The sequence below is a fragment of the Anas platyrhynchos genome, chromosome 21 (assembly GCF_047663525.1).
Source record: "Anas platyrhynchos isolate ZD024472 breed Pekin duck chromosome 21, IASCAAS_PekinDuck_T2T, whole genome shotgun sequence".
Taxonomy (NCBI): domain Eukaryota; kingdom Metazoa; phylum Chordata; class Aves; order Anseriformes; family Anatidae; genus Anas; species Anas platyrhynchos.
The window spans coordinates 16,297,655-16,318,482 of NC_092607.1; the positions used below are offsets into that span (position 1 = coordinate 16,297,655).

General features: G+C 45.7%; 1 protein-coding gene across 1 annotated transcript; it reads right to left on the minus strand.

Annotated features, from left to right (window-relative positions):
* Positions 1-122: 122 nt before the first annotated feature.
* CHRNA4 (cholinergic receptor nicotinic alpha 4 subunit) lies at positions 123-20,496 on the minus strand. Its single transcript, XM_027473311.3, has 6 exons — positions 20,155-20,496; positions 18,749-18,900; positions 15,089-15,133; positions 14,888-14,997; positions 5,949-7,329; positions 123-478 (listed from the first exon to the last, which is right to left on the minus strand). The coding sequence occupies exons 1-6, from the start codon at positions 20,213-20,215 to the stop codon at positions 353-355; spliced, it is 1,875 nt and encodes a 624-aa protein (XP_027329112.3). The 5' UTR covers positions 20,216-20,496; the 3' UTR covers positions 123-352.
* Positions 20,497-20,828: the final 332 nt, after the last annotated feature.

Genomic DNA, 20,828 nt, shown 5'->3' on the forward strand with positions numbered 1-20,828 from the left:
AAGACGAGCGGAGCTGATCTGCCAGGGGCTGCTTTGGGTACACGAAGCCTCTGTTGGTGCTGCTTTAGGGAGCAAGCTCGTGGGCTTACAGTGCTGAGTATATGCCAATGAATACCACCATGCTATGTACAATCTTTAATGAGAACTTTTCCCCTAAATTAGATGGAGGAGATGAAAATGGCTCGGCAAAACGATGTGACCTTGGAAAGTGTTCCCAGAGTGCTCTGGAACAACTCATGCGCAGACACGCAGTAAATTATTCAAAGGGCTGGCTCCATTTCTCTGCTCATCTCCTTCCAGGTGAACGAAAATCCACAGGGCAGGATAGATTTTCTTCTTTGTGTGGCCGTGCTTAGATCATTCCTGCCAGCCACGGCGGGAGGAAGAGCCCGACAGTTCCCAGCAAACACACAATGATGAACATCCAGAGGAAGATCCTGTCAATGACCATGGCAACGTACTTCCAGTCTTCCTTCACCTGGCAAGACAGAGATGAAAGGCCAATTATTGAGGCTTAATTGAGATTAATAGCATTAATAGATGAATAGTGCTTTATTCCTGAAGGCAATATTTTAATTTAAGTCCTGAGATAGGAGGGAAGGGTCTCGCTTACATACAATGGCCATGTACAATGGCAAAGGTTTGCTTTATTGCCTGCGTGGGAGACATTCCCAGGCTGCGTGGGTGTGCTCGTGCGATTGCAAACCCTCTGCAGAGCTCCCCAGGGATGACGTATGCCTGTGGATAATTCAGCTTGTCTGCACACTCACGATCCCATTTTCCATGAGCAACAGCTGTAACTGGGTGTGTAAATGAGGCTGAGATTCAAGCTGAGGGAGGAAAAGGAATTGCTCGTTTCTTCGTGCTAGTAAACAGATTTGCTTACAGATTAATGAAGCCAAATTCATTCTGTGAAGGGATTTACAGATTTGGCTGAGTAAGCAGTGAAAATGAACCAGCAAATAAAAGAAGCAGTTTTCCTCATCCTTCTTTTTCTCCACTTTTGTCTTGCTGTGGGAGGATTTTCCAGCAATTCCTCCCTGGGGAAATCTAGTACTTATTAATACCAGCAGGCAAGACCTGTTGTAAATGGATATTTCATCAAGTAAGAAACCACATACATATGAAAACTTCTTTTATGCCATTGCTGTTATTAATTTCTTTCCCAGGAAGAGGACTGATTAGATGGTGAAACTTTATTTGATACGGCTGTAGCCATTATAATTCCCTACAATGTACCACTCGGTGATTAATAGCCCTGATGTCGCCTTGAGCTCTGGGCTGAAGTTTGGCAGGCTGCCTTGCTCCTTAGGGAAAACAGCTCAGCGGGAGCTAGCTCAAACCTCTTCAGTGGTCGTTGCTGCAGAAAATCAGGAGTGTGGTGGTAAAGAGAAGGAGAGGGCAAAGCCTCTCTCTAATGTGCTCAGCTGGGGATGCTTTACTGAACCCACCTGTCTGAGCAAACAGAGCATAGCTGTGCCCAAAGCTGCTGCGTGTATTGGGCTGTAGCACTCATGAAAAATGCAGATCAATAATAATATAATGCTAATGGTGCGGGCCTTTTCATTCTCAAAGTTTGTTTTAAACCCAGTTAATAAGTGAGTAACCTTAAACTTTTTTTTCTTTTTCTTTTTTTTTTTTTTTGGTAAGAAACTTTATATATATATATATATACATACATACATACATATTTATATATATATATATGTTAAGGACTTGCTGATAATGCTGAATAATCATTTTAGTAAAGGAAGCAGTCCAAATGTCACTGAAATAGCCATTTGCAGGAGATTATATTTTCACAGGTATAGTGGCAACTTCAGTCCTAAAATATTATGATCTGCCAGCACCAAACAAGCAAGCTCTGAGCACACCACAGCCTCTGTAAACTCACCTCGAGTCTTTCCTTTCTTCATCAGTCACAGATGCACCACTAAAGTTTATCTTACGCCTTGTGGGTGGTACAGAGGAATCACAATGGGTCAGAGGGAGAGAATACGCAGCCCTGGCTTCTGGGACAAACATGATGATTTGTTGTGCTAAGAAAAGTATTCTTTGCAGATAAGGTATGTGAATTTTCCTCGTTTTGGCTTGCTGAACCCTTCATAAACTGGTCGTGAATCATCCAGTGTATTTGCAAAGGACTCTGCACCTCAACAGTGACAGCACTCAGCTGAAGCAATGCCAACAGCGAGCTCTGTAACTGCTCCCTCATTACTTGCCTTGTGAACTCCCTTTAAGGATTACGGTATTGCTCTAGCTCCTTGGCTCAGGACACAGAGACATGCTATTTATGGGAGGCAAGCAAACGGTCTGGGTTTTGTTTTGTGTTCTGACAGCTCTGTAGCATTTCCCTGTGACAAACTCTCCAGCATCCCACGTGGAGCTGGATCCGCCGAGGCCTCTCTGGCAGCATCTCTGCAGCTGCCAGCATCTGCCGTCCCAGCTCCTGAGCTGTGCTCTGATTAGTTTTTAAGAGGCTCACTCAAAACTGTTTTTGGGAAAGGATCAGGGGCAGGAACCAGCTGACTTCTCCACTCCCAAATTTCTGCAAGTTCAGGGAATTTGTGGCTCTTTCTTGGTCCAGCCCCCTACAGGTCCAAGCAGTGGGATAAGGCCCTGGGTCCTGGAGTATGAGTGAAGGGTTGAGGTGCTTTGGGGACCCCCAAATGACATCTGATCCTCAGGAGCCAGAGCCTCTAACACAGATTAAAGCGGTCCCAAGGGGTTTTATTGTACTTTGTTAAAAATAAACCGGTGAGATTATCCTGTGTTCCCTCCCCCTCAGCTATTTTATCTCCTATTTTATTTTTTAAGCTGTCTTCAAAGATTTCTTATTAGAGTAGCCCTGAGACGCACGCAGCCACGAGGACAATGAGGCTTTCCAGACGGTGTCTGCTTATTTTGGCTTGTGTGTGACATGCAACTTGTTTTGCTTCTCAGCCTGCAATTAATTTCTAATGGCATTTCTATCATATGCTAGGACAATTCCATCTTGCATTTCCCCCAGCAAGCTGTTGTGCTTGTGCTGTTTGCAGATACCTTTTTGTAACAAACAACTGCCTCTTGCATTTCCCATTTTCTCTTTGCTGAAGCACTTAATTAAACGAGCTATTTACTTTTAATTTAGAAACACTGCCCCTGTGGCAATGGTGCTTTAGAAAAGAGAAAGTTTAAAAGAAGCTCTGTTCCCATTCTGCGAAGGTACTTGTCTCCAAAAATATCACACAAGGAGCAGCGAGCTGGGTCTCAGGGCTGCAGCTGCATGAGAGGTGTCTGCCGAGGGGTTTCTTGGAGACCTCTGTCCCTGCTAGAAATGCCACAATTTGATTTTAAGATGATAGCAAATTTTTGAATCTTTTTTTTTTTTCCCTCAGTAAATTCTTATTTTATTAGATCAGCTCCGCTCCCTACAGTAATTTTCAATTCCATGAGAGCATATTTCCTCCAGAAAAGGAAAAAGTCAGGGCCACAATTATTCTCCCAGATCTGAAAACCCAACCTCTGCCTATCATGCAGACCACATTTGCTAGGAAAGAACAGAAAGCTGTGGCAGGGAGCTTGGGATGTCAACCATGCCGGGGTGACCCTTCCCCACTCCCTGCTGGTGGTGCTCGTGGTGCCTTTGCTCACAGGCTGCCCTGGCAGAAGGTCTGCTTAGAGCCTACAGAATTGCCCCTTTTTTTCTGCTTTTCATGTCTAATAGCTTTCTCCTCAGGTTAATTGCCTCAGTTCAAGAGGCAAGAGTAGTAGAAGGTGTAAGACTCTGGAGGCCGTTTTCATTTTGAAGAAAGTTGCAATGATGGATTAAAAGGAAAGAACACACGATATTCATCGACCTGGTTCTTGTTGATATCAACAAGCTTAGCAGAAAGAGAATCAATCAAAAGGAGAAGTATTGTTGATGTATTATTCTTTCATTTGCACCACGGGGAAATATGTGAGTTAAAATCAATTGACTTCCATGGGTTTACTTGTTATTATTACCAGGCGGAGAGAGCAGAGTTTAATTCCCACAGTCCTAATGTGCTTGCAGAATATTTTAGCCCACAAAAGGGAGCCGGGCTGTCAAGTGATGACGGAGGGGATTCACAGCCCTTCTCTGCCACAAATTTTCTTCTGCGACCTTGAACAGGTCATCTCCTCCCTGTGGTTTGGCTGTCACTCCTCAAAACGAGGGGTAAACAGCCGCTTCCTCAAAGGGATGCTGTGGAGCGAAATACATTAAAGAGCAGAGGCCTCTCAAACTGTGGCACCAAGGAGCACAGAAATGGACAGCAGCACTTAATCCTTTGTTGCTGCTGCTAAGTGCTCAGTGCTGTGAAAAATGCAAATATAAAGACACGCTTCAAGCCCAGGAAGTCTTGCGTAAAAGCACTGTGACTTGCTTCGACTGTAAATCTGGAGACAACCGAACTGTAAGAACAGCTGAAAGGGTACTGCTGCTGCCTGATACCTCTCAGAAACCCAGATAATGCCTTCTTTAGGAAAAACCTTGTGGCTTCCCTCAGTATTATGACCATAATTAGCTCGCATGCTGTATCCATACTATTGTAGGGGCAGAGCTATGAGGTGTAATAGGATGTGGCATTTGTATGTGCATCACCGTCTCCGTTAAAATAAATTCTTTCAGCCTCTACTTCTATTTGTAGCCGTATCTACCCCCTGAGAGTAAGTGTGAAGTTTGTCTGCCCATCTGCCCACCCACCTTCCTCCAGACAGAGCTAACTGCTCCATGGAGGTCCACTAATGAGGAAAGGCAGCATGCAGAGCTAAACATACCCTGCATCATCCCCACGCTACTACGCGCTTCCCACAGCCTCAGCCTATTTTGGGAATTTGCTTTCCCAGGCTCAGTAACTGCAATTGATGCTGAACAGAAAACCGAGTGTGAATTCTCTGTCTGTCAGAGGCTTAGCTATGAGGAAGCCTGCTACATTCCCATCAGATCACTGCTTTTCTGTTCTCTCTCTCCATCTTAGCTGCTGCCTATTGATGAAGGGCTTTCTGCTCCCAGGTAGTAGCTGTGGGTATGGGTTTTTATGCAGTGCAATGTGAAGGGGCTGCTCCAGTGAGGTCCTGAGTTCCCTGACCTCTCACCAGGGTCAGCAGCACTCAGCATCCTGCAGGAGACATCTCCCACTTGGTGGAGGCACAGGTCAGAGTCCGACCAGCTCAGGAAAGATCAGCATGCACAGCTGGCTTCCAGGGAGGATTCTGTTTCCTCTCTACCTCATTATTTGTTTTTTGGCTTTTATCTGCAAAATAAACCTGAAAGCATAATTCAGAGCTGTGATGTGACCCCCTGTGCACAGAGCAGGGCTGTGAACTGCTGAACTACCAAGGCAGGGATGCTAGGGTAATGCTGTCATAACCAACACCAAAGTGCACTCACTGATACTGTTCTCAGGAATGGGACAACAACAAATTACGCTGGCACCTCCTCTGGCTGTTCCCTGTAGAAGAATTGCTGCATGGAGCCCAATTCGGCAAGGTGCCCTCTGGCCTCAATTAAAATCACATCCTTGGCTGCAATTAGAGGTGTTTTAAAATGGTTCAGGCTTTAGAGTACCAAAGGATTTATTTTTTTTTCTAGCTACATTTGATCCCTTAAAAAAGAAAACAAATTAAATCCCCTCCTACACAGCCCAGAAAAGAAGAAGGGTTGGGGAGAGGATTACTATTCTCTTTTACAACTGGTCCTACTTGACAACAACTTTACTCCTCTTTACTGCTGGAGATCCTTATTGCTCTAGAGCAGCCCAGAGCATGGCTTGGCCCACATGCCTGCCAAGACCCCAAGGAGAAGCTCTCTGTTCATATCTATAGCGCTGGTGTGTCCAGGGACCATGATGATTGTACTTGTTGAGTATACTTTGATAGCCCTCGTGTTTAGAGGGGCTTCCTTAGCAGATGATTTTTGGCTTACCCAAGGAGAGCATACTCACTGAGAAATCTGCATCTTCTGCTCGCAGGTGGTCTGCAATGTAGTGAACCCCTTCCACTGCCAGCTTCAGGGCTGGGGACATCAAGACGAGATGTTCTCCTTTGTTGCTGTGAGTCTTGCTTCCTTGAGCCGGCGTGCCAGCCGCCTCACTCTTTTTGCACTTGCATTTGCACTGGTGGGGCTTGTGCTGGGGCTGCTCCTCGTTTAGGTGGCAGCGCTGGGATGCTGGCGAGGCACTGGACTGGCCATTGGTCTGGGAAGAGTCCTCCTGCAGGTAACAGTACTGGATGCTTCGGGACCGACAGCGGATGCTCCCTTCCTCTGCCTTGTTGGGGCTGTACATCTGCTGAACACTCAGCGACCTGCCTTTGGAGATGGACGCGGTCTGGGTGTCGCTCAGGAGGTGGCGTGAGGGTTGTGGAGAGGAGCAGGTCACCTGTACGGGCTCTGGGTGCAGCACGGAGTACTGCCCAGAAGGAGATTTGCAGACAGGCTGGGGTTTGGCTGGCTCCTCGAGGTGGGCACAGAAGGAAGATGTGGGCGATGGCTCGTTGCTCTGGGGGCTGGGGGAAGATGAGGTAGTGAAGTTGGGCTCCAGGTCGGTCTCGGACCAAAGTCTCGGTGAGTTGGTTATTTTGTGCATAGATTCAATGAGCTTCTTGCAATTGTCCTTCACCGTGGAGGGACGTTTCATGAAGAGGAGACGTGGGACTATGTCGAGGAAGATCCTCCTCACCCAGTCAGGCATCGTGTGGGTGCGCGGGGAGCGATGGTGCACGTTGAGCACAAAGACGGTGATGATAATGGACAAGGTGACAAAGATCATGGTGAAGAGCAGGTACTCCCCAATCAGGGGGATGACCAAGGAGGTAGAAGGGATGATCTCCGTGATGAGCAGCAGGAACACAGTGAGGGACAGCAGCACGGAGATGCACAAAGTTATCTTTTCTCCACACTCAGAGGGCAGGTAGAAGACCAGGACAGTCAGGCAGGAGATAAGCAGGCAGGGGATGATCAGGTTGATTGTGTAGAAGAGTGGCAGCCTCCGGATAATGAAGGAGTAAGTTATATCGGGGTAGATCTCTGTGCAGCATTCATATTTCTTGCTGTTGTAATTGCCCACAGCATTAATGATGACCCATTCCCCACTCTCCCAGTAGTCCAGCTGGTCCACATGGCTATGCATGCTCACCAAGTCTATCTTGGCTTTGTCATACGTCCAGGAGCCAAATTTCATGGTACAGTTCTGCTGGTCAAAGGGGAAGAAGGTAACATCGATGCTGCAGGAGCTTTTATAGATAGCAGGTGGCATCCATTTAATTCTCCCATCATAGAAGAGGTGAGCCTTGGTCAGGTGGGTGACTGCAAAGTCACCATCAGCACTGAGGAGAGAGAGAAGAAAAAAAGAGACTACAGTTGTCTGGGACTTTTCAGTTCTAAAGAAATAGGATATTTAGTGCTTGGCTTCCAAAACTGCACTCATGGGAGATATTAGGTCATTAGGGCAAGACGTACATCATGCCCTAACACTGGATCCGTCCACCCTACCCAGTGCTTTTTGAACTCTGTTGGCTTATGCAAGCACTGGATTTGCATACAGATGTCAGGCCTTGCCTTGCATAAACCATGCGCTGAAGGTAAATGCACAAAAGTTTTCCTCGAAGGTCTCCCATAAATGTCCTGGAGAGGACTGAGTTTCCTTTGCTTTGGAGGTGGGAGGAACCAGGCGGTGTGGCTGTGAGCTGGGTAGAATTAATTGTGACAGACACTATAAATGAGAGTGTTGGGTAATCATTCAGCCTCTTACATGGAAAACAGTAAGAAAGCTGTATCAATAGGAATAATAGCAGTTAATCTCTTATTTCCCAGTCATTGAGAGAGCTGCCATTTTCAGTGTTTTTTTACAGGGACTCTCAACTGAGAACTGTGTGCTGGTATCAGACGCATGGATAACAAAGGAAGATTTTATATCAGAAAACTTCAGAGACAGAAAAGAGGGAGAGTAAGGAACTCTAAGGCCTGGTGCTGGTGCTGGGACCTCAGGGACAGCCTGTATCATTTGGGGAAAGATTGGCAGGATCTGGCCCTCAGCGAGCTGTCTGACACAATATCCAGGCAGGGATGGAAATGCCCCTGATCCCTAGGATCACAGCCCAGATAATTGTTTCTGGAAACAATTTTCCAGTTTGCTTGAATTCATGGAAAAATAAACCCAGAATAATTGTGTGATGGTGAACCAGGTTTTTTAACTCAAGTCTTGCTGCTATAATAGAAAATGTTTGCTTTTTGCTGCAAGTTTTAGAAAAACAAAAGAATAGAAAAGAACCCAGTGCTTTTTGACCTTCAGACTGAACATTTTCTAAAGCTTTAACATTTTATTTTTTTTTTGACAGAAGAGCTATAAATATGTACAAACCCAGACTGCTGTCCCAAAGGTGTCAAGGCAAAACCACCATTATCTTTTGTTCTATATGTTGTACCATGCACCTAACTCCTTTCTTGACTCTTCTTTTTCATATCTAATTTACACTCGTGGACTGCTTTCTCTGGCTGAAAACCATCTAGTTTCCTCCTGGGTTTTGCCTGCCCTGTAAAGCCAGATTGAGACACGAAACATGCACAGCAAGAGACACTCCAGCATTTGCTGTTCTTGGTGGTTTTCTTTCTAAATCTCAATAGGAATTTGGAATCCAATTCAGCATTTAATGAGATCTCAGAGGCATGATTAAATTGTTCATTAATGGAACAATATGTTTATAATTGGACTTATATTACAGCAAAGGGATAATGAACATTCACCATGATTTCTTTCTCAGGTAGCACAGTATGTAAGTGGCTGGGTAAACAACACGGGTCCCTCTTTATCCTTTTTAAGGCTGTCGGAAAAGGGCATGAACCTCTTGCTAAAAGCGCACCCAGGAACGATAACAATTCCCATAGGTATCGTGTAGCTGGTTTGCACAGACATCTTGTTTCATTCCCACAAATGTCTTGTCTGGCAATTTTGCCATCTTCCCCTGCCTACCCACACGCCTCTCTTCAGTCGGCATAGCTGTGACCAGAGGGATGCTGCAGAGCTTGTATGCCAATTATTTCAGCACCAGAGCTGCTTCTTCGATAAAGAAGACTTTTTTTTTTCATTGTCTGCCCAACAACCCTGGGTCCTCAGCTCACACACTGTTGTAGACAACCATGGTCCTGCTGTCCATGCTGGATTTTGCCTGCAGTGCCATGGTGGGAATGAACCCTAGAGCCTTGCAACTGGGAGTCAGCTAATGACCCTGAAGGGCCATGAAATGCCCTGGAGTCCTCCTGCTTTTTTCTGAGCCACCTAACAAGGCTGTGAATTCCTGACCTCAGATGGGTTTTAATGGGGATGTTTGGACTTCTCACTGCAGTTCAGTATAGAGATACCTGAGCAATTTTTAAGAAGCTGCTGTGGATAGAGGGTATCCAAGCCAGCTATATTGTGCAAAGGTGGTGTTAGCAGTTGTCTTAACCCCTTGTGTTTATATATATATATATATATATTTGCCTATTTTCCCAGACTTGCCACCCACGCTGGACCTTCAAACATATGCTTACTGAGTCGGGAGCTGTGCCTGCTGGCGTGCTGCCGACGCAGGCTTCTCATTCTGCTTACCTTGATGTGAGAGAAGGAGCAAACAAGGTCACCCATCTGTTGACAGTCTCCCAAAGCCTTTCCTCAATCACTCCAAGGTATCAAGCTGAGAAAACTATCTGTAAATGAAATCTGCACTTATGAGGTGGGGGAAACCCTCTTTTCTTGTGGAAAGCTTTGCTGCACCGTTCTTGGCCAAGCTGTGCCGACTTTCACTGCATAACGTGAGTGATTCCTTAGACAGGTAGGTGGGAGATCTGCAGGGAAAATCTCCAGTCAATCCTTTATAGAGGTAGCACATTTTCCTCCTTTAGTCTACACCACTGTGTTGTGACTGTTGTCATGAAAAGCCATTTGGAAGCAGGAGCGAGCGCAAGGTACACATCACAACAAGAACTTGAGAATTAAGATAGTCAGGCTCTCCCATTTACCCTGACCTGACAGCTTGAAAAAAATCTGTCAGTAATAAAGTGCTGGAGCTCTTGAATTTTCGTGTCAAATACAACAGCACACACCAATACAGAGAAGAGAGTTGCTTGTTCCTTTTCTGATGGAAATGGTGCTGCTGTGTTCTGCAGCCTTTGATTCCTCATTTCTGGAATAAAGGCTGCTCTTTTAAAATCTTCTGAGTTTCTAAGGGTTCAAGGATGGTTTTGTTTTACTGGCAGCCATCAACCGCATTTCATTAAAAAGCTCTGCTGATGGAGATTTTTTTGCCAGTTTCTATTTTCCCTGCATTTGGGAGAAACATCGTCTCACGAAATTAAATGTTTTCAGAATGCATGTAAATGAGGCACACATTTATTTTAATTTCTGATGATACAATTTAAATCCAAACAGAGCTTTAAAAGCTTGAAAATTAGCTATATCCATGTATGGCTATAGCTAGAATGTCCTCATTTAAAGCATTTTTCATCCAACAACAGTAACCGAGAAAAAAAGGGGTTTCAAGACCCCATTAAAATATCAACTCTGCACCCTTTTTGTAGATATTAAGCAGATGCATCTGTAAGGTTCAGATTAAAATGCTCCAAAGGCAAATGAAAGAATTTTTGAATGTTCAGCAATTATTTTTCACTAGCAAAATGATTGCTCTGAACTCACAGGTTGATAAGAGCCTCTGAAGAAGATCAAATTCCTTCATCAAAGCAGTGTCAGCTACAAGAGGGTGCTCAGGACCTTGTCCTGTTGGATTTTGAACATATCCAGGCTCTTGGCACCCTAAATACAAAGCAGATGTGTCAATGCAGGTCTTGGGTGTATAGACGGAGGTGTCTGTGCACCGATGCCAACTTCTGCAGGTCTCATCCCAACATTTGCTTGCCTCAGGTGTTGAGAAATCATTGGTAACAGAAATTTCAATAATTCCTCAGTAAATAAGCATCTGTCCCAGAAGTGGTTGTGCTACACTGATGAAACAGGTTCAAGTTTCTCAGAAGGCTGTAAGATGTGCTTTCGCTTCCAATATTCCCTTTGCCAAGCATCCTTATCAGCATTTTGGAGGTAAAACTCTGGCTCCATCCTGAACGTTATGACAGAAGAAAGCCTTAGATGCTAAATCAGCAACAGCCCATGAGAGAGGCTCCTCTCGGAGATTTCTATCAGTTCCTGTATTACAGGAAAGAGCTTGGTGGCAAATCTCAAAGACATCTACAGAGATAATTCCTCTCTAAAAATATTTCAAATTCCCAGGAGAATCAGGAAAGCTTAAGTGTGAAGCAGCAATTATGGGCCTATAATAAGTACAATCTGGTGCAAAATGACAAGATCTGGGCAAGCATGCACACAAATGAAGAAAAATATCAAGAATGTTTCCAACATTTGTAAGGTTAGTCTAGGGCACTTTTTGGCATTTTTCTTTCAAACAGCTTTGAGATGAGTCAGGAAGCCAGTGTTACTCCATAAGCCTCACTAGTTGCAAACATCATAGTACATTTCAAAAGAACAAGCCACTACAGAGTAGTTCAAAGAACTCTTTGCTTTCTCATGATTTTCAAGAGCCGCCTGCCAGATGAACTTCTAACCCGGTACTGTAATCCTTTTTGTCCATATTATCACTGGGTGAGTTCCTCAAGATATTTCCTCCTCTTAATTATTGAAATATTTATTTGCATTCATATCATGCATGATCCTGTCTCTCTCTCTCTCTTTTTTTTTTTTTTCTGTGACTATGGAGACTAAGGCAGGGATTTTCTTTTTGGAACAGCTAACACCAGAAAGTATTGAGAAAAAGTAAATGATGAGGTCTGAATGTTTCCAATAACCTTTTCCCAGGTTTTACAATCACCAGGGTTGAGAAAAGAAACATTACAATGCTATCCTGTGTATCTACTTGAAAGTTAGCCAGTAAAGCTCACATTTCAAGTTCTCTGTCTACCCGTTAGGTTCAAGGACATGTTCTTACATTCCTCTTTAGCAGCTGGACCACTGGCTGCAAACCTCCTGTTTCTGGGTTTTCTCCTCTGAAGTTTCAATGATGTACAATGGCGGAGCAGTGGAAAAATCAAAATGCAGCCCCAAGGGCTGGTTAGACCCCCCAAAATATTTTTTTACTTCAAACATACACAGAAAAACTGAAGTGTGTTTAAAGTCCGTTCATAAATGGGAAACAAAGTCGATGCAGAAGATTAGATAATCAATTTGTAAATGATTTGGTGGCGTCTGAAGAGCCTTTACAGCCTCAGACAGAGAACAGCTGGCCTTCTTGGCAGAGAAGAAGAGAGGCTTTGTCATTTCACTATTAACTCATATTCCTCTGTTATACATATGTTTTGTCACATCTAGTAGAGACTATTTACAGAGTCTTGGAACTTGTCTTATCAAGCCTGAAAACCCAACAGCATATTAATTTCCCTGTAGGATATTAATTTGGTTTTAGATTCCTTATGAATGTTGACAACTACATACACTCTCTAGGCCAAACCGGCTGAGTTTACTGATTTAATTTGAGCCTCCAGAGTGGATAAATGGAAGTTTTTGATAATAATGAGCTTAGATATGAGAATAATTCACAACAAGGGGTTAGATTTCCCTAACAATGTAAATCTCAAATCAATTTAAATTTCTCCATTTCTGTATATTCCCCCACATGGAAACAGGAGAGGCATTCATGTAATCTCCTGTCCAGAAAATCTCTTTTCCAAAGGATATCATCCCAAACAGAAACATCATAATTCTGCCAGAGTACGTGGTAAACAGTTAATAACTCATGTTGGAAAGCTTGAAGAGTACAAAAGGCCAATGTGGCCACTCTCTCTCTTCCACCAAGGTCCATGCAGACATTTCTGTTGGTGTTAGTCATACAGAATTATCTGCATGACTTTAAATTGCCTCTAAACAATACATAAAATATGTGAGGAAAGCCTCATCTGTATTACCCATGACTATTCCCTATCTTTGCAAAACCTTCCTTCCTGAAACATCTCTAGCTGAAATGAGAAACATAAAAAAGAGAAGCATGGTGGGGTTAAGCAGTTGGTGAGGCGCCGTGCAGAAGAATCTCATCCTGATGTCCCCACAGGCTACGTGTTTAGCCTTGCCTGCACCACGTTTGCCCTGCCTTGCCCTCACCCTGCAACCCCTAAAAACTCTGAAACCCAGTCATTAAAGTAGTGCAACTAAGATGATGACTGCAGCTTCAGATGTGTTTGGTAAGAAGCCAGATAGAAAAGTACATCCAGGGCAGAAAGCAGGCTACATGAGACCTATTTGACACTATATGAAAGAGCATGGGCAAATATAGCAGTAAAGAGCTACAGAATTAATGGAAAACCATTACTGACTGGCGAGTGGTTGGCGTCTACAGCCATGTTTAATTCATGGATAAAGAAAGCAATTAAAAATGTATGATAGACTCATGACAACCATCGGGAGAATGCATGGTTATTGATGATAAGTATGGATAAAGGGAGAGTTGTAGCCTCAGTTTAGGTGTCTGGGGCACTACATCAACTTGCTACCTACCATAGGGATGCAGCTGGATGCTGAGGTTTTGTTCTTTAGTGCTAGGGCACCCCTTGCACGGCCCATGTTCCATCAGCCACAGTGAGCATGCTGAGCCAAGGGGGTAGGGACCATGAGGGTCCCACAGACAAGGAGATTTGTTAATCTATACTGTTGTCAGTAATTAGAAAATGAGAAGGACAAAGACTTTTTTTTTTGTCTTTTTTTTTTTTTTTTCCATCCATTGAAAACTGTGAACACCTTTCTTGGATGCAACACGAGGCAATTTTCATACCATATTCGCATTTGTTCCTGTAGGACAGGAAGGTCCAAGTGACTAGGAACTAGTAATTTCCAGTGGTCTAATCTCTAGTGATTTCCAAAAGTTTTGCAATTACCACACCACTAAGGATCAGAGGCAAGCTAACGGGAAAGATAACAATTTCACTAGTCTCCAAAGCTCGCAATACCCCAGACAGATTTCCCCTTCAGTGCTTGTTTTTTTTTATTATTTATTTATTTATTTGAAACAAAAGCAAACTTATATCAGAACCAGGCAACTGTTTATTAGAAATGAGCCTGGCTTCTGTTCTGAGCTTTTTCTCTGAGTGTTAGCCACGTACAAAAATTGGTTTATTTGATGCTCGCAGCAAGTGTTTTCGCTGGAGCCCATGCGGGGAGGCAGCCTGGGGTATCCTGCACCCTAGGAGATGGAGAACTCTGCTGTGATAAGCAAAGGTGAAATCAGTCCTGGCACTTGGACACTCTTTCTAAGAATATCAGCAGGCTGCAAAAGAAAGGAAGAAAATGACCACTTGCTCCCTGCAAGGTGTCCATACGAGAGAGAGATTTCAAGCATTTGGGACCAGGAGAAAATACCTATTTAGGAATAATTCTAGAATTGCATTGGGCTGACCTGAAACCTGTATTTGTAGACATGAAAGTCTGACATTTTTTTGGGCATATTTGCCTTATTTAAGCCCGTCTTGGTAATTGGCTTTTCCAGTTGCTGGTGATGAATGAGGGGAGAGCTCTTTGGTGAAATGAAGCTGAAAGGGACTGAAAGCTCCTATCCAGATTAATTGTCTCTCCAACATGTGAAGAGAAAACAGTACCTGGCATCCCCCACATAACTCACTGTTAGAGAAAGCATCATTAGGAGAACAAAGCCCTTGTGATGAATGTTAGTCATGGTATTTACGGCACATCTGGGACAGATAAAGTGAGAATGTAGGACAGATATTATGAGACTCAACATAGACCTCGACCAAAGAGAATTAAATAAGGAGGGACAATTGGAAGAAGCTCCTTGATGCCATGGACAAAGAAAATTTGCAAGGATGGGTTTGCCTTCTGGCCACAGTGCTCACACTCACTTGTTGTAGAGGACAATGTCCGGCCTCCAGATGAGCTCCGAGGGAATTCGGATGGATGTGACATTTTCATATTCCTGGGGGTCCCAGCGCAGCTTGTAGTCATGCCACTCCTGCCAAAAACAGGGCGGTTACGAACCTGGGTGAGCTCAGATTGAAAAACTGAAATGGAACATGGAAAAGCACATATTTTGGTGCACCCACCTGCTTCACCCACACGTTCGTGGTCATCATTTGGTTCTTCTCATCCTGAAATGCAAGATCAGATATCAGTTACAGGAGCAGGGGAAGTGTCCCAAGGAACTCGTTACATTTCTCTTAATTGTACTTCATTTCTGTAATTCTAAATCACCTCTGCAATACATATAAGTTCCATCTTGGAAATAAAGAGCAGATGTTTCTGTCATTTAACATGGGACAGGGCACAGCTGTCTGATACCACTGAACAGCTGAGCCTGCACCAGAGCATTCTTGCGAGCAGACTGACTTGAATTTACTGGGATTTTCCTGGGTGCTGATGGGTTCAGCCTAGGATGATGAGGACAGGTAGAGGCTGTGTCCTGAGCACTGACGGAAGAGGATGCTGGGCATTTTTATCTTCAGGCATGTGTGCATGGCTTACAATTCTTGGTTTCATTGGCAAGTAGTGCTTAGGATTTCTGTGTAACACTATCAGTGAGCACAGCTCTGGAAACATGAAGCTCAGTGGTGTTTCTTCTTCTACAAAACATGAACTTAGAGCACCATGCATTGAAGTTTATGAACAAAACTGAGCTACTCTGCTGACATATAACCCTTGGACAGCCTGGTGTACACCCATGCTGTCAGTTTGTAGGCTTTTTCCCACCTTTAAATAGAAATACAAGGAGAAGGTGGAACTATATATACACTTTTAAATAGCGTAAGGCAGACACAATGCTGGCAGCACCATAGTAGAATTATTATTTGCTTCTTGCCTTGCACACAAGTTACAAACCCTGTGTAAATAGCCAGGATGAATTACGTGGGGCAGAGTTTAGTCAAAGAGCTCAGAGCTTATTTGTGTGTTTGTTTCTTTTCTCTCTCTTTGTTCTGGCAACAAGACCAGCTCAGTTGACAGGGCTCATTTGGAAGCAAGCTGCTCATCATTAACCTTGCTCTTGTGCCAGTTCAGGATTAATTTGAACACTAAAAGCTGGGAGATTCATGGGGCTGTGCCTCCCCCTCACTGAGCCTCCTCACCGCGGTTGTGGCACCAAGGGCAAACCCCAACTGGAGATACCCTTGTCCAGGGGTTGGGGACCAGGAGCATGTGGAGGAAGGAGGAATACAAAAAACATTCAAGTGACCAACAAAGGAAGGAAAAAAAACAGGTACTTCCTTGGGTGGGAGATCAGGATTGGCACTTGTGCAGGCTGCCGTGCCCTGCTGTTTCTCCTAGCACTGTGAGCCAGGTGCCCAAGGGTCTCCACCACGTTCCTTGCACTGGGAATCCCAGTCTCATAGGTGCTACCTGTTAATGGCTGAGTGCTGATCCCTGTGGCAATTCCCTTTTTTTCCACCTCCGGACTGCACCCAAGGGCTCTGCCTTCCTGACCCCAGCGAAGGGTGGCTCTGGTCCTGTGGGTTCCTCTTCCAGGGGGTTGCAGGGTTCAGTCATGGTGGAGCTGCACAGCTTGGCCTCTTTCCTCAAGGTGAACACAGCACACAAAGCCCCACAGGGACATGATCTGAGGAGCCCAGGTGTGTTTTTCAGTGGTTGCTCCCAGACACATGCTCGATCCCCTACCACCTCATCTCAGAAAACCCCCAGCGCAATGGGGTGAGCTGAGGACATGTGGGGCTGTCAAGTTTCACATCGATTTTTGTTCCCATCCCAGCTCTTGTCAGCAGGAGCTGGCATTTGAATACAGCTCTGATTTCTCTTTCAGACTTCTTCTTGTTGGGAGCTGCACTCCGGGTCTAACAATTGCACCGGGGTTTGCACCAGAACTGTCGCTGCTGGGAAGGGGCACAGACAGCCAAAGTGCTGAGGTGGTGTCACTTGTCCCCAACATCAGAGGGGATGAGACCTCTCCTCTCGGCAGCCCTGGCACAAGCCTGCCTGCTGGTTGCCCTTCTAACCACTGACATGATTTTAAGAAGATTAATTCTCCTCCGGTAGGCTGGGAAAAGCACCATGAAGCAGGTGTATCGATCCCACCCCTCCGCGATTCTGCAGCTGCATAATGGAAAGCCTCTCTCATGCCTTTACAGTCACTAATGTCTCATCTTCACCCTTATCAATTATTCAGATGAGAACTGAACTTCAACATTAGCAACTGCAAACAGCTCCGGATCCCTCAGGCTGATGTAAGGGAGGGGAGGACCACAGGGCCCTTTCTGTGCTGCAGAGCTGGGAGCTGGTGTCTTGGGCACGAGGACACGCAGCTCTCCAGCAACTGGTGGCTTGATTTCCCACCTCCTGCACCTCCTTAGCTGCATTTCTTCTGCATCTAAGGTCTAAAGCTCTGCAGACAGGGGCTTGCTGCATTTTTCATTCATCACTCGCTCTATTACTTGGCTGCCTGTTGTGTTTGGACTAGTTCTCATAGCGGTGTAGCAGCCTCAAGTTCTTCTTTCCCCTGTAAAAATCTGTCTGTTTTTCCCATAAAACTACAACACTGAAAGGCTCTATGGACCAATGACAGTATTCAGCCTGAATATTTTGGGAGTCATTGAGAATGAAGGTCGTAATGCCACACCATTGAGAAAGAGGCTTTGACTGTCTCAGGAGGGCTCAGGAGGAAATGGACAGGTTCTAGCAGCACTAAGTATGGAAAAGATGTTGAGGATGATTTATGATTTCTGTTTATTGCCTTGGCTATTTCAGCCATTCCTGGATGAGATGCAGATACTATGTAATCTCATCTTCTTTAAGAGAACTTCTAAAAGTTTTTTTTTTCCTCCAGTTTCACGACTCTTATCTCAAAAGACAAAGTGTAGAGAGTCACCTGCTGTGATCAGCCTGCACCAGCAATGCCCTTCATTTCCATCATACTTTCCTTTATCACCACCTTTTCATCTGCCACAGGAATACAGTAAAAAGTGACAGAGAGAGCCTCTGAAGGCATGACCAACACCTGTGCAAGAGATGTGCAAGGGCACCAACAGAATTGTGCCAGACAGGGACTGAGAGAAGCACTCAGGAGCAAGATGTGCACAGCTGGATGTGTGTGTGTGCATGCTTCCCTCATCCTGCAGGGATCGCCTCTGTTTATGACACTTGATCCCAACACACTGTAAGAGATTAATCCTTTAAATACCATTCCAGTACATATCAGCTCAGAGTGCAGACCACACTGTTTTGTACACAGCACACACCATTTGCACGTGTGACTTCTCTTTAAGCAAACATTCAGGAATAATTGTTGTAAGTATCTGTCAGAGCAGCTAGCAACCCTCAGAACTTGCATTTGCAGAAAGCTCCTCAGGCCAGCTATCTGCCAGAGAATTATAAAATACAATTCTTCTTAGCTCGTGTCAATTAGTGTTAACAATTATGGCTTAAATTCTATATTAGCTGTTTGTTTTTTCCTTAGCCAGGACCCTCTGGCACTTCCACCAGCAGCCCCACTGCTCTGCTGTGATCAGTCCTACTGGTTTTGGTAAGGAATTTGGGATTTTGGCTACAGTCAATGAAGAACAAAGGATCCAGTTTGATGACCAGCTACTCTCAGAAGTCTCAGAGCTCTCAGAGCTGTCTTTGTGGTAACTTTTCTGTCAAGAGCACAAGCTTCCCAACCTGACCCTGAACCAGCAAAACCCACATGCACCTGGAGCATCCCCTCTGAGCCCCGACCTGGTTAATCCTGTCTGCTCCTTGCACGAACGGATTGCACTTACAACATCGATGAGCTGGGCAATGGACAAGCCAAAGCGAACCAGGACCACGTCGGAAATGTTGGCGACGGGGCGGGACCACTTGTTATACCCGGAGAAGAGTTTCTTCAGGAGACGCTCCTCCGCGTGGGCGCGGGTTTCCACGTGGCCGAAGGCTGCGGGGATGGCACGGGCAGGGCAGGGTGAGGCACGGGAGCTGCTGTGCACCCCAGGGTGAGGTGCAGGATCCCCCCAGCCCACCTCCAGTCACAGCAGGGAGCAGAGCCTCCTCCTGCAAGGACCCTGGGGATGTCCCCAAGTCGGGATACACAGGAGGGTGATGCCACCCTGGGGACCTGCCTGCCTGTTCCCCAAGACATTGCCATATATTTCTCCCTCCATTCACCCACCGTGGCCAAATCCTGTGGGGCATCACTAAAATGATTTAAAAACCACCACACGGGCCATTTTCCCCTGAAGCTGCTTTAGTTTTTCTGGCCACTTTGTGTTAAGCTTCTGGTAGTGAAATCTGCAAGCAGTAAAGGGGGGATACGTGGAGGGTAAGACAAAAAGGAGAAAGCAGCCTTGTCAGTCAAACACTGCTGGGGGGTAGGGACCTTGGAACAGATTTACACATGAAAACTGGCATCCAATGCATCAAAAAAAAAAATAAAATAAAATAAAGGAGAGGCTGAAATTCAGCTCTTCAAACTGAGCTTCATAGCTGGTATTTCACAAAAGCAGTGGGTGAAGGGAGAGGAAGGGGGACAGCACAAATTGCACACGAGTGCAGTTTCCCTCAATAATACTTTAAAAGTTGGATGCTGCAAGGAACAGCCCTGGCCATGCATGTTCACTACAGGAGCTGTCAGTGGTGCCTGCTGGTTAGTAAAAATGAAATCCTCCCTTCTTCAGGGGGCTGTGCCCCTCTGCAGGATGTGTGCACACGCAGCCTCCACCAAGGACGGAGGGGAGAGGGAGCGGGGTCTCTCCCCACGTCCCTCGTGGAATATGGCTCCTACTTAGTCTTTAGCCTGCCCTGGATTATACAAAGGGAAGCATTAGCTGAGAGCTGGCTGCGCTCTCCCCAGCCACAGCTATCGCCCCGAGACACATTAACACACTTCACCCAGGGAGAAAAGCCCAGGCAAGAAGCAGAGGCTGAGCCCCTCTGAGTCCTCCCCCCGTCCCCTTCCACACTGAGCTTTAACCCTTTTCCCATCTGTTCAGGCAAAGAGCAGAAAATAAAAGCCAAGCACTGCTCAGCAGAGCAATATTTTTAGGCGAATTGCTACCACGGGGCAGGGGGATGCAGGAGCGGGGGAAATTCCTCGCTGAAAGGGACCGGGCTTTGCAGCATGCCTTAGAGAGGGCTAAGGGAGAAAAGAGCTAAAGAGCAGAGCAGGGGAAGAAAAGCCTCTCAAACTTACCGGGGAAGATGCTGGCACACAGCAGGAGGAGGAGGTTTCCCTTAGCCACAAGAAATCCCATTGTGGAGCAGAGCTCAGGCTCTAGCACGCAGAGGCTCCCGTCAGGGCAACTTTTCCTCTCCCAGTCTCTGGATCCTCCAGCTTCATCCCCCTGAACTCCTTTCTCTCCCTCTCTCACCTCTCTCCAGGAGGCAGGAATAGCTGATTTACATCCTTCCCATTCTCTTCTGCCTGATTTCCAGCTCTCCCTCCTAGAAAGACGCTCTTCCCCGGGATGCAGATGGACACGTGCTCGCAAGGGATGCGTGAGGGCTGCAGCGAGCTCCCGTAAAGAAGCACGAAATGCTCAGCCTGCCTGGGCTCTCCTCTCCCCTCTGCTACAGGGCGCTTTGGCTGCTCCGTTTGCTCATTGCTGTTGCTGCTGCTGCTGCTTTCTCCCTTCCCCCAGCCCTTTCAGCAGCCTTCACTCAGATTTTGCTGCTGATGGACCACCGATGCCAACGCCGGCTCTCGATGAGGCAACGAAGGAGCACGATGTGTTTGTAGATTTAATGTGCTTAGACCTGCCCACCTCCTGCCGAGGAGGAGGAGGGAGTCTGGGCACTCCAGCAAACGGGCTGCAGGGAGGGAAAACTTTCGGCATGAGAAATAAAAAGGGAGATCCAGACCCCAGC

Excerpts from the sequence above, each read along its gene's own strand:
- CHRNA4 (XM_027473311.3), bottom strand. The coding sequence starts at position 20,215 with ATGGGATTTCTTGTGGCTAAGGGAAACCTCCTCCTCCTGCTGTGTGCC. Across the intron at positions 18,901-20,154 it reads GTGTGCCAGCATCTTCCCCG|CCTTCGGCCACGTGGAAACC; the intron begins GTAAGTTTGAGA and ends CCATCCCCGCAG. Across the intron at positions 479-5,948 it reads CAGAAGATGCAGATTTCTCA|GTGAAGGAAGACTGGAAGTA; the intron begins GTGAGTATGCTC and ends CTGTCTTGCCAG.